The sequence below is a fragment of the Podarcis muralis genome, unplaced genomic scaffold (genome assembly GCF_964188315.1).
Source record: "Podarcis muralis unplaced genomic scaffold, rPodMur119.hap1.1 HAP1_SCAFFOLD_153, whole genome shotgun sequence".
Lineage (NCBI taxonomy): Eukaryota > Metazoa > Chordata > Lepidosauria > Squamata > Lacertidae > Podarcis > Podarcis muralis.
In genome coordinates, this window is record NW_027554777.1 from 20,001 (window position 1) to 32,597 (window position 12,597).

The window sequence follows — 12,597 nt, forward strand, 5'->3', positions numbered from 1 at the left end:
GCTCTGAGCGAGGGCAGGACGTTCTAGGCAGGGGCAGGAAGCTCTGGGTGAGGAAGTTCTGGGGGAGGGCAGGAAGTGCTGCCCTCTCTCCCTAGCCCGCTCTGAGCGAGGGCAGAAAGTTGAGGACAAGGGCAGGAAGTTGTGAGCAAGGGCAGGAAGTTAGCTCTGAGCGAGGGCAGAAAGTTGAGGACAAGGGCAGGAAGTTGTGAGCAAGGGCAGGAAGTTAGCTCTGAGCGAGGGCAGGAAGTTGAGGACAAGGGCAGGAAGTTGTGAGCATGGGCAGGAAGTTAGCTCTGAGCGAGGGCAGGACGTTCTAGGCAGGGGCAGGAAGCTCTGGGTGAGGGCAGGAAGTTCTGGGGGAGGGCAGGAAGTGCTGCCCTCTCTCCGTAGCCCGCTCTGAGCAAGGGCAGGAAGTTCCGGGCGAGGACAGGAAGTCCTGGGCGAGGGCAGGAAGTTCTGGGCGAGGGCAGGAACTTCTGGGCGAGGGCAGGAAGTGCTGCCCTCTCTTCCTAGCCCACTCTGAGCGAAGGAAGGAAGTTCTGGGCGAGGGCAGGAAGCTCTGAGCAAGAACAGGAAGTGCTGCCCTCTCTCCCTAGCCCAATCTGAGCGAGGGCAGGAAGTTGGGCAGGAAGTTCTGGGCGAGGGCAGGAAGTTCTGCCCTCTCTCCCTAGCCCGCTCTGAGCGAGGGCAGGAAGTTCAGGACAAGGGCAGGAAGTTGTGAGCAAGGGCAGGAAGTTATCTCTGAGTGAAGACAGGAAGTTATGGGTGAGGGCAGGAAGTCCTGGGCGAGGACAGGAAGTTCTGGGCAAGGGCAGGAAGCTCTGGGTGAGGGCAGGAAGCTCTGAGCAAGAACAGGAAGTGCTGCCCTCTCTCCCTAGCCCAATCTGAGCGAGGGTAGGAAGTTCTGATCGAGGGCAGGAAGTTGGGCAGGAAGTTCTGGGCGAGGGCAGGAAGTTCTGCCCTCTCTCCCTAGCCCGCTCTGAGCGAGGGCAGGAAGTTCAGGACAAGGGCAGGAAGTTGTGAGCAAGGGCAGGAAGTTAGCTCTGAGTGAAGACAGGAAGTTATGGGTGAGGGCAGGAAGTCCTGGGCGAGGACAGGAAGTTCTGGGCGAGGGCAGGAAGCTCTGGGTGAGGGCAGGAAGCTCTGAGCAAGAACAGGAAGTGCTGCCCTCTCTCCCTAGCCCAATCTGAGCGAGGGCAGGAAGTTCTGATCGAGGGCAGGAAGTTGGGCAGGAAGTTCTGGGCGAGGGCAGGAAGTTGGGCAGGAAGTTCTGGGCGAGGGCAGGAAGTTCTGCCCTCTCTCCCTAGCCCGCTCTGAGCGAGGGCAGGAAGTTCAGGACAAGGGCAGGAAGTTGTGAGCAAGGGCAGGAAGTTAGCTCTGAGTGAAGACAGGAAGTTATGGGTGAGGGCAGGAAGTCCTGGGCGAGGACAGGAAGTTCTGGGCGAGGGCAGGAAGCTCTGGGTGAGGGCAGGAAGCTCTGAGCAAGAACAGGAAGTGCTGCCCTCTCTCCCTAGCCCAATCTGAGCGAGGGCAGGAAGTTCTGATCGAGGGCAGGAAGTTGGGCAGGAAGTTCTGGGCGAGGGCAGGAAGTTGGGCAGGAAGTTCTGGGCGAGGGCAGGAAGTTCTGCCCTCTCTCCCTAGCCCGCTCTGAGCGAGGGCAGGAAGTTCAGGACAAGGGCAGGAAGTTGTGAGCAAGTGCAGGAAGTTAGCTCTGAGCGAAGACAGGAAGTCCTGGGCGAGGACAGGAAGTTCTGGGCGAGGACAGGAAGTTCTGGGCGAGGGCAGGAAGCTCTGGGTGAGGGCAGGAAGTCCTGGGCGAGGGCAGGAAGTTCTGGGTGAGGACAGGAAGTTCTGGGCAAGGACAGGAAGTCATGGGCGAGGGCAGGAAGTTCTGGGTGAGGACAGGAAGTTCTGGGCGAGGGCAGGAAGTGCTGCCCTCTCTCCCTAGCCCCCTCTGAGTGAGGGCAGGAGGTTCTGGGTAAGGACAGGAAGTCCTGGGCAAGGGCAGGAAGTTCTGGGTGAGGGCAGGAAGTTCTGGGCGAGGGCAGGAAGTGCTGCCCTCTCTTCCTAGCCCACTCTGAGCGAAGGAAGGAAGTTCTGGGCGAGGGCAGGAAGCTCTGAGCAAGAACAGGAAGTGCTGCCCTCTCTCCCTAGCCCAATCTGAGCGAGGGCAGGAAGTTCAGGACAAGGGCAGGAAGCTGTGAGCAAGTGCAGGAAGTTAGCTCTGAGCGAAGACAGGAAGTCCTGGGCGAGGACAGGAAGTTCTGGGCGAGGGCAGGAAGCTCTGGGTGAGGGCAGGAAGTTCTGGGCGAGGGCAGGAAGTTCTGGGCGAGGGCAGGAAGTTCTGGGCAAGGGCAGGAAGATCTGGGCGAGGGCAGGAAGTGCTGCCCTCTCTCCCTAGCCCGCTCTGAGCGAGGGCAGGAAGTTCAGGACAAGGGAAGGGCAGGAAGTTGTGAGCAAGGGCAGGAAGTTAGCTCTGAGTGAGGGCAGGAAGTTCTAGGCGAGGGCAGGAAGTCCTGGGCGAGGGCAGGAAGTTCTGGGTGAGGACAGGAAGTTCTGGGTGAGGACAGGAAGTTCTGGGCGAGGGCAGGAAGTGCTGCCCTCTCTCCCTAGCCCCCTCTGAGCGAGGGCAGGAGGTTCTGGGTAAGGACAGGAAGTCCTGGGCAAGGGCAGGAAGTTCTGGGCGAGGGCAGGAAGTTAGCTCTGAGCGAGGAGGACAGGAAGCTCTGAGGAAAAACAGGAAGTGCTGCCCTCTCTCCCTAGCCCCCTCTGAGCGAGGGCAGGAAGTTCTGGGCAAGGACAGGAAGTCCTGGGTGAGGGCAGGAAGTCCTGGGTGAGGGCAGGAAGTCCTGGGTGAGGGCAGGAAGTTCTGGGCGAGGGCAGGAAGCTCTGAGCAAGAACAGGAAGTGCTGCCCTCTCTCCCTAGCCCCCTCTGAGCGAGGGCAGGAAGTTCTGGGCAAGGACAGGAAGTCCTGGGTGAGGGCAGGAAGTTCTGGGCGAGGGCAGGAAGCTCTGAGCAAGAACAGGAAGTGCTGCCCTCTCTCCCTAGCCCCCTCTGAGCGAGGGCAGGAGGTTCTGGGCAAGGACAGGAAGTCCTGGGCAAGGGCAGGAAGTTCTGGGCGAGGACAGGAAGTTCTGGGCGAGGGCAGCAAGTTAGCTCTGAGCGAGGAGGACAGGAAGCTCTGAGGGAGAACAGGAAGTGCTGCCCTCTCTCCCTAGCCCCCTCTGAGCGAGGGCAGGAGGTTCTGGGCAAGGACAGGAAGTTCTGGGCGAGGACAGGAAGTCCTGGGTGAGGGCAGGAAGTTCTGGGCGAGGACAGGAAGTCCTGGGCGAGGGCAGGAAGTTCTGGGCGAGGGCAGGAAGTTCTGGGCGAGGACAGGAAGTTCTGGGCAAGGGCAGGAAGTTAGCTCTGAGCGAGGAGGACAGGAAGCTCTGAGGAAGAACAGGAAGTGCTGCCCTCTCTCCCTAGCCCCCTCTGAGCGAGGGCAGGAGGTTCTGGGCAAGGACAGGAAGTCCTGGGCAAGGGCAGGAAGTTCTGGGCGAGGACAGGAAGTTCTGGGCGAGGGCAGGAAGTTAGCTCTGAGCGAGGAGGACAGGAAGCTCTGAGGAAGAACAGGAAGTGCTGCCCTCTCTCCCTAGCCCCCTCTGAGCGAGGGCAGGAAGTTCTGGGCAAGGACAGGAAGTCCTGGGTGAGGGCAGGAAGTTCTGGGCGAGGGCAGGAAGTTCTGGGCGAGGACAGGAAGTTCTGGGCGAGGGCAGGAAGTTAGCTCTGAGCGAGGAGGACAGGAAGCTCTGAGGAAGAACAGGAAGTGCTGCCCTCTCTCCCTAGCCCCCTCTGAGCGAGGGCAGGAGGTTCTGGGCGAGGACAGGAAGTCCTGGGCAAGGGCAGGAAGTTCTGGGCGAGGACAGGAAGTTCTGGGCGAGGGCAGGAAGTTAGCTCTGAGCGAGGAGGACAGGAAGCTCTGAGGAAGAACAGGAAGTGCTGCCCTCTCTCCCTAGCCCCCTCTGAGCGAGGGCAGGAAGTTCTGGGCGAGGACAGGAAGCTCTGGGTGAGGGCAGGAAGTTCTGGACGAGGGCAGGAAGTTCTGGGCGAGGGCAGGAAGTTCTGGGCGAGGGCAGGAAGTTCTGGGCAAGGGCAGGAAGATCTGGGGGAGGGCAGGAAGTGCTGCCCTCTCTCCCTAGCCCGCTCTGAGCGAGGGCAGGAAGTTCAGGACAAGGGAAGGGCAGGAAGTTGTGAGCAAGGGCAGCAAGTTAGCTCTGAGCGAGGGCAGCAAGTTCAGGACAAGGGCAGGAAGTTGTGAGCAAGGGCAGGAAGTTAGCTCTGAGCGAGGGCAGGAAGTCCTGGGCGAGGGCAGGAAGTTCTGGGTGAGGACAGGAAGTTCTGGGCAAGGGCAGGAAGTGCTGCCCTCTCTCCCTAGCCCCCTCTGAGCGAGGGCAGGAGGTTCTGGGCAAGGACAGGAAGTCCTGGGCGAGGGCAGGAAGTTCTGGGCGAGGGCAGGAAGTGCTGCCCTCTCTCCCCAGCCTGGTCTGAGCGAGGGCAGGAGGTTCTGGGCAAGGACAGGAAGTCCTGGGCAAGGGCAGGAAGTTCTGGGCGAGGACAGGAAGTTAGCTCTGAGCGAGGAGGACAGGAAGCTCTGAGGAAGAACAGGAAGTGCTGCCCTCTCTCCCTAGCCCCCTCTGAGCGAGGGCAGGAAGTTCTGGGCAAGGACAGGAAGTTCTGGGCGAGGACAGGAAGTCCTGGGTGAGGGCAGGAAGTTCTGGGCGAGGGCAGGAAGTGCTGCCCTCTCTCTGTAGCCCGCTCTGACCAAGGGCAGGAAGTTCCAGGCGAGGACAGGAAGTTCTGGGCGAGGGCAGCAAGTTAGCTCTGAGCGAGGAGGGCAGGAAGCTCTGAGGAAGAACAGGAAGTGCTGCCCTCTCTCCCTAGCCCCCTCTGAGCGAGGGCAGGAAGTTCTGGGCGAGGACAGGAAGCTCTGGGTGAGGGCAGGAAGTTCTGGACGAGGGCAGGAAGTTCTGGGCGAGGGCAGGAAGTTCTGGACGAGGGCAGGAAGTTCTGGGCAAGGGCAGGAAGATCTGGGGGAGGGCAGGAAGTGCTGCCCTCTCTCCCTAGCCCGCTCTGAGCGAGGGCAGGAAGTTCAGGACAAGGGCAGGAAGTTGTGAGCAAGGGCAGCAAGTTAGCTCTGAGCGAGGGCAGGAAGTTGAGGACAAGGGCAGGAAGTTGTGAGCAAGGGCAGGAAGTTGTGAGCAAGGGCAGGAAGTTAGCTCTGAGCGAGGGCAGGAAGTCCTGGGCGAGGGCAGGAAGTCCTGGGCGAGGACAGGAAGTTCTGGGTGAGGACAGGAAGTTCTGGGCAAGGGCAGGAAGTGCTGCCCTCTCTCCCTAGCCCCCTCTGAGCGAGGGCAGGAGGTTCTGGGCAAGGACAGGAAGTTCTGGGCGAGGACAGGAAGTTCTGGGCGAGGGCAGCAAGTTAGCTCTGAGGACAGGAAGCTCTGAGGAAGAACAGGAAGTGCTGCCCTCTCTCCCTAGCCCCCTCTGAGCGAGGGCAGGAAGTTCCGGGCAAGGACAGGAAGTTCTGGGCGAGGACAGGAAGTCCTGGGCGAGGGCAGGAAGTTCTGGGCGAGGGCAGGAAGTGCTGCCCTCTCTCTGTGTTGGCTTCTGGGGGCGGAGTCATGTTGCTTTGCCCTCTCTCCCTATTGGCTTACAGATCCAAAGCCAGGAAGGATCCGGACCGGATCCGGCAAGAGGAAGATCCCCGGAGAGTCGCTCATCAACCCAGGATTCGTCCGGTAATTGATTATTTTATTATTTCAATTATTATTTTATCCATACTATTATCTAGTCTTAATTCTTTTTCTGATTATATTCTTAATGATTTTTATTAATAATTTTTATTAATTTATTTTATTAATTTATTTTGATCATTACTATCGATATTTTACTCATATTATTATCTATTATTATTCGTTTTATCTTCATTTTATCGTGAGAATGACCGAGATTATTTTATTTATATTCTTAATGATTTTTATTAATAATTTTTATTAATTTATTTTATTAATTTATTTTGATCATTACTATCAATATTTTACTCGTATCATTATCTATTATTCTTCATTTTATCTTCATTTTATCGTGAGAATGATCGAGATTATTTTATTTATATTCTTAATTATTTTTATTATTTTATTTTGATAATTGCTATCGATATTTTACTCATATTATCATCTATTATTATTCATTTTATTTTCATTTTATCGTGAGAATGATCGCGATTATTTTATTTATATTCTTAATTATTTTTATTAATTATTTTTATTATTTTATTCTGATCATTACTATCGATATTTTACTCGTATCATTATATATTATTATTCATTTTATTGTCATTTTATCGTGAGAATGATCAAGATTATTTTATTATTTTATTCTGATCATTACTATCGATATTTTACTCATATCTATTATTATTCATTTTATTTTCATTTTATCGTGAGAATTATCAAAATTATTTTATTTATATTATTAATTATTATTATATATGTTTATTATTTTATTTTGATGATCATTATTATTGATCTCTTATTTATATTATTCTATATAATGATTCATTTTATTTTAATTTTATCATGACAATTATCGAGATTATTTTATTTTATTTATTATATATTATTATTATTTTATTTTATTTATTATATATATATTATATTATATTATATTATATTATATTATATTATATTATATTATATTATGTTATGTTATATTATATTATATTATATTATATTATATTATATTATATTATATTATATTATATTATATTATATTATTATATTATATTATTATATATAATAATATATATTATATTATAATTTATGTTGTTTTATTTGGATGATAATTATCAATATTTTATTTTTATTATTATATATTTTATTTCATTTATATTTTATTTTATTTATATTTTATTTTCATTTAATATGATAATTATTTCTTTTCCTAGCAAGAAGACTCCGACCGGCGTCGATTTCGAAGATGCCTGAATCCCTATGTTTTTAATTATGATTATTAATTATGATTGCTATTATTTCTGAATTTCCATTATATTATATTTTATGATATCTGGAGCGGCTTGATTTATTTTCCCCTCGTTTTGCCATTTCCGTAACTCCGGAACGCGAATAAATTTCCATATGATTTCCATCATTGTTCCATGTTTATTTTATTATTAAATACTTATTAAAGTATTCAAGTACATGATTATTCAATTATTACAGGAAAATAATTCAATTAAGGTATTCAAGTACATGATTATTCAATTATTACAGGAAAATAATTCAATTAAGGTATTCAAGTACATGATTATTCAATTATTACAGGAAAATAATTCAATTAAGGTATTCAAGTACATGATTATTCAATTATTACAGGAAAATAATTCAATTAAGGTATTCAAGTACATGATTATTCAATTATTACAGGAACTATTAAATTATTCCATTATTCCATTATTCAATAATTCAATTCAATTATTCAATTATTCAATTACGGTATTAAAGGACATGATTATTCAATTATTACAGGAATTATTCAATTATTCAATTACGGTATTAAAGGACATGATTATTCAATTATTACAGGAACTATTCAATTATTCAATTATTCAATTCAATTATTCAATTCAATTATTCAGTTATTCAATTACAGTATTAAAGGACATGATTATTAAATTAGTACAGGAATTATTCAATTATTCAATTATTCAGTTACAGAATTAAAGTACATGATTACAGTAAAATTATTAAATTAAAGAACATGATTATTAAATAATTACAGGGAAATTATTCAATTAAAGGACATGATTATTAAATGATTACAGGAAAATTATTCAAGTATTAAAGTACATGATTATTAAATGATTACAGGAAAATTATTAAATTAAAGGACATGATTATTAAATGATTACAGGAAAATTATTCAATTAAAGGACATGATTATTAATTGATTACAGTAAAATTATTAAAGAACATGATTATTAAATAATTACAGTAAAATTATTAAAGAACATGATTATTAAATGATTACAGGAAAATTATTCAAGTATTAAAGGACATGATTATTAAATGATTACAGGAAAATTATTCAATTAAAGGACATGATTATTAAATGATTACAGGAAAATTATTCAATTAAAAGACATGATTATTAATTGATTACAGGAAAATTATTCAAGTATTAAAGGACATGATTATTAAACGATTACAGGAAAATTATTCAATTAAAGGACATGATTATTAAACAATTACAGGAAAATTATTCAAGTATTAAAGGACATGATTATTAAATGATTACAGGAAAATTATTCAATTAAAGGACATGATTATTAAATGATTACAGGAAAATTATTCAAGTATTAAAGGACATGATTATTAAACGATTACAGGAAAATTATTCAAGTATTAAAGGACATGATTATTAAACGATTACAGGAAAATTATTCAATTAAAGGACATGATTATTAAATGATTACAGGAAAATTATTCAAGTATTAAAGTACATGATTATTAAACAATTACAGGAAAATTATTCAAGTATTAAAGGACATGATTATTAAATGATTACAGGAAAATTATTCAAGTATTAAAGGACATGATTATTAAATGATTACAGAAAAATAAAATTATCACCGAAAAGCAAAAGGAAAAAGAGTGAAATCGGCGAAAAATATATAATATAATATAATATAATATAATATAATATAATATAATATAATATAATATAATATAATATAATATAAATAATTATTAATATAATATAATACAAATATAAATATAAATATAAATATAAATATAAATATAAATATAAATATTATATAAATAATTATTAATATAATATAATATAATATAATACAATATAATATAAATAATTATTAATATAATATAATACAAATATAAATATAAATATATATTATATTAATAATTATTAATATAATATAATATAATATAATATAATATAATATAATATAATATAATATAATATAATATAATATAATACAATATAATATAAATAATTATTAATATAATATAATACAAATATAAATATAAATATATATTATATTAATAATTATTAATATAATATAATATAATATAATATAATATAATATAATATAATATAATATAATATAATATAATATAATATAATAAAATATAATATAAATAATTATTAATATAATATAATACAAATATAAATATAAATATATATTATATTAATAATTATTAATATAATATAATATAATATAATATAATATAATATAATATAATATAATATAATATAATATAATATAATATAATATAATATAATATAAATATAAATATAATATATATGGCAACTAACAGGTTAATTCCTGGCCAGCACTTGGGGGGCTGGACTAGATGTCTAGGGCGGCTCTGATTGGCCCCCCAACTTGGGGGTCCCCAGGGGAGGTTCCTTGGGGGTCTGGTCCAAGATGGCCGCCGGGAGTGGGGGGGAATTCTCCCGTCTTGGCCGCGTCGACCCCCAAGTGGGGGGTCGCCGGGGGCCTTTGGGGGCCCGATGTGGGGTGACTTGGGGGTCCGCAATGGGGGAGGGTCCGGTCCTTGTGACCCCCAAGTTGGGGGGAGTGGCCACATTGGGGGGCGCTGCTGCCGGGGTCCCGTCCCCCCTGGGTTGGGGGGCAGCTATGGGGCAGTGGGTCGCCCCCAGGGTTCGGGGAACGGCCACGCTGGGGGTCGCCGGTGCCGGGGTCCCCTCCTTGAGCCCCCTAAGTTGGGGGGGCAGCTATGGGGTCCTGGGTCACCCCCAGGGTGGGGGGACCAGCCATGCTGGGGGTCACTGCTTCTGGGGTTCCGTCCTTGAGCCCCCCAGGTTGGAGGGCACCTATGGGGGTTGGGGGGCAGCTATGGGGCAGTGGGTCGCCATCGCCGGGGTCCTCTTCTTGAGCCCCCCAAGTTGGGAGGACCGGCCGCACTGGGGGTCGCCGGTGCCGGGGTCCTCTTCTTGAGCCCCCTAAGTTGGGGGGCAGCTATGGGGTCCTGGGTCACCCCCAGGGTGGGGGGACCAGCCATGCTGGGGGTCACAGCAGCCGGGGTCCAACTTGGGGGACCGGCCCCACTGATGCTCTCCGCCCCCCAGGACCTCGTCCTCCAGCCCCCCAAGTTAGGGGTCCGGCCACACCAATAGTCTCCACCAGCCAGACCCCCTCCTTCAGCCCCCCCCCCAAGTTATGGGCCCGCCGTGGGGCGGCCCCCTACATCGGCCGGACGACGTCCTTGTAGGCCTGGAGGATCTCGAGATCTGTGGGGCAGGAGAAGCGGAATGCTTTGGCCCCCCTGGCGGCTTCCAGGTAGCGCCGGGACCCCCGACATGTGGGGCGGGACCCCCATGTGGCGGTAATGGCGGAGGACGACCTGTAGGGAGGAAGGGGCGGGGTTAGAAGGGGGAAGTGGTGGAAGGAAGGAAGGAGGGAAGGAGGGAAGGAAAGGAGGGAGGAAGGAAGGAAGGAAGGAAGGAAAGGGAGGGAGGGAGGAGGGAGGGAGGGAAAAGGAAGGAAGGAAGGAAGGAAGGAAGGAAGGAAGGAAGGAAGGAAGGAAGGAAGGAAGAAGGAAGGAAGGAAGGAGGGAGGGAGGGAAGAAGGAAGGAAGGAAGGAAGGAGGGAGGAAAGGAAGGAAGGAGGGAGGGAGGGAGGGAGGGAGGGAGGGAGGGAGGGAGGAAAGGAAGGAAGGAAGGAAGGAAGGAAGGAAGGAAGGAAGGAAGGGAGGAAGGAAGGAGGGAGGGAGGGAGGAAAGGAAGGAAGGAAGGAAGGAAGAAAGGAAGGAAGGAGGGAGGAAAAGAAGGAAGGAAGGAAGGAAGGAAGGGAGGGAGGAAGGAAGGAAGGAGGGAGGGAGGGAGGAAAGGAGGGAGGGAAGGAAAAGAGAGAAAGAGGAGAGAGAGAAAAGGAGGGAAGGAAGGAAGGATGGAAGGAAGGAGGGAGGAAGGAAGGAGGAAGGGAAGGAAGGAAGGAAGGGAAAGAGAGGGAGAGAGAGAAGGAACATGTGGGGCGGGACCCCCATCTGGCGGTAATGGCGGAGGACGACCTGTGGGGAGGAAGGGGCGGGGTTAGAAGGGGGAAGTGGTGGAAGGAAGGAAGGAAGGAAGGAAGGAGGGAAGGAAAGGAGGGAGGAAGGAAGGAAGGAAGGAAGGAAAGGGAGGGAGGGAGGAGGAGGGAGGGAAAAGGAAGGAAGGAAGGAAGGAAGGAGGAAGGAAGGAAGGAAGGAGGGAGGGAAGGGAGGAAGGAACGAGGGAGGAAAGGAAGGTTGGAAGGAAGGACAAAGAGAGAGGGGGAGAGAGAAGGAAGGAAGGAAGGAAGGAGGAAGGAAGGAAGGAAGGAAGGAAGGAAGGACAAAGAGAGAGGGGGAGAGAGAGAGAGAGAGAAGGAAGGAAGGAAGGAAGGAAGGAAGGAAGGAAGGAAGGAAGGAAGGGACAAAGAGAGAGGGGGAGAGAGAGAGGAAGGAAGGAGGGAAGGAGGGAAGGGAGGGAGGGAAGGAAGGAAGGAGAGGGAGGGAGGGAAGGAGGGAGGGAGGGAGGGAAGGAGGAAGGAAAGAAGGAGGGAAGGAAGGAGGGAGGGAAGGAGGGAGGGAGGGAAAAGGAAGGAAAGAAGGAAGGAAGGAGGAAGGAAGGAAGGAAGGAGGGAGGGAAGGGAGGAAGGAACGAGGAGGAAAGGAAGGAAGGAAGAGGGAAGGAAGGAAGGAAGGAAGGAGACAAAGAAGAGAGGGGAAGAGAGAGAAGGAAAGAAGAAGGAAGGAAGAAGGAAGGAAGGAAGGAAGGAAGGAAGGAAGGACCAAAGAGAAGAGGGGGAGAGAGAGAGGAAGGAAGGAGGGAAGGAGGGGAAGGGAGGGAAGGAAGGAAGGAAAGAAGGAGGGAAGGAAGGAGGGAGGGAAGGAGGGAGGGAGGGAAAAGGAAGGAAAGAAGGAAAGGAAGGAGGAAGGAAGGAAGGAAGGAGGGAGGGAAGGGAGGAAGGAAGGAGGGAGGGAAGTAAGGAGGGAGGAAGGAGGAGGGAGGGAAGGAGGAAGGAAAGAAGGAGGGAAGGAAGGAGGGAGGGAGGGAAGGAGGGAGGGAGGGAGGGAAGGAAGGAAGGAAGGAAGGAAAGAGGGAAGGAAGGAAGGAAGAAGGAAGGAAGGAAGGGAGGGAGGGAGGAGGGAGGGAGGGAAAAGGAAGGAAGGAAGGAAGGGAAGGAGGAAGGAAGGAAGGAAGGAGGGAGGGAAGGGAGGAAGGAACGAGGGAGGAAAGGAAGGTTGGAAGGAAGGACAAAGAGAGAGGGGAGAGAGAAGGAAGGAAGGAAGGAAGGAAGGAAGGAAGGAAGGAAGGAAGGAAGGAAGGACAAAGAGAGAGGGGGAGAGAGAGAGAGAGAGAAAGGAAGGAAGGAAGGAAGGAAGGAAGGAAGGAAGGAAGGGACAAAGAGAGAGGGGGAGAGAGAGAGGAAGGAAGGAGGGAAGGAGGGAAGGGAGGAGGGAAGGAAGGAAGGAGAGGGAGGGAGGGAAGGAGGGAGGGAAGGGAGGGAAGGAGGAAGGAAAGAAGGAGGGAAGGAAGGAGGGAGG

General features: G+C 47.8%; 1 protein-coding gene across 2 annotated transcripts in view; it reads left to right on the forward strand.

Annotated features, from left to right (window-relative positions):
- The window catches only part of LOC144326568 (protein PAXX-like), a 24,369-nt gene extending 17,182 nt beyond the window's left edge, over window positions 1-7,187 (forward strand). For both annotated transcript variants that reach the window (XM_077923056.1, XM_077923057.1), the window contains 2 exons: window positions 5,700-5,781; window positions 6,990-7,187. In XM_077923056.1, the coding sequence (XP_077779182.1) occupies window positions 5,700-5,781; window positions 6,990-7,029 (122 nt within the window). In that variant the 3' untranslated portion in view covers window positions 7,030-7,187. The remainder of the gene's footprint in view (window positions 1-5,699; window positions 5,782-6,989) is intronic.
- Window positions 7,188-12,597: the final 5,410 nt, after the last annotated feature.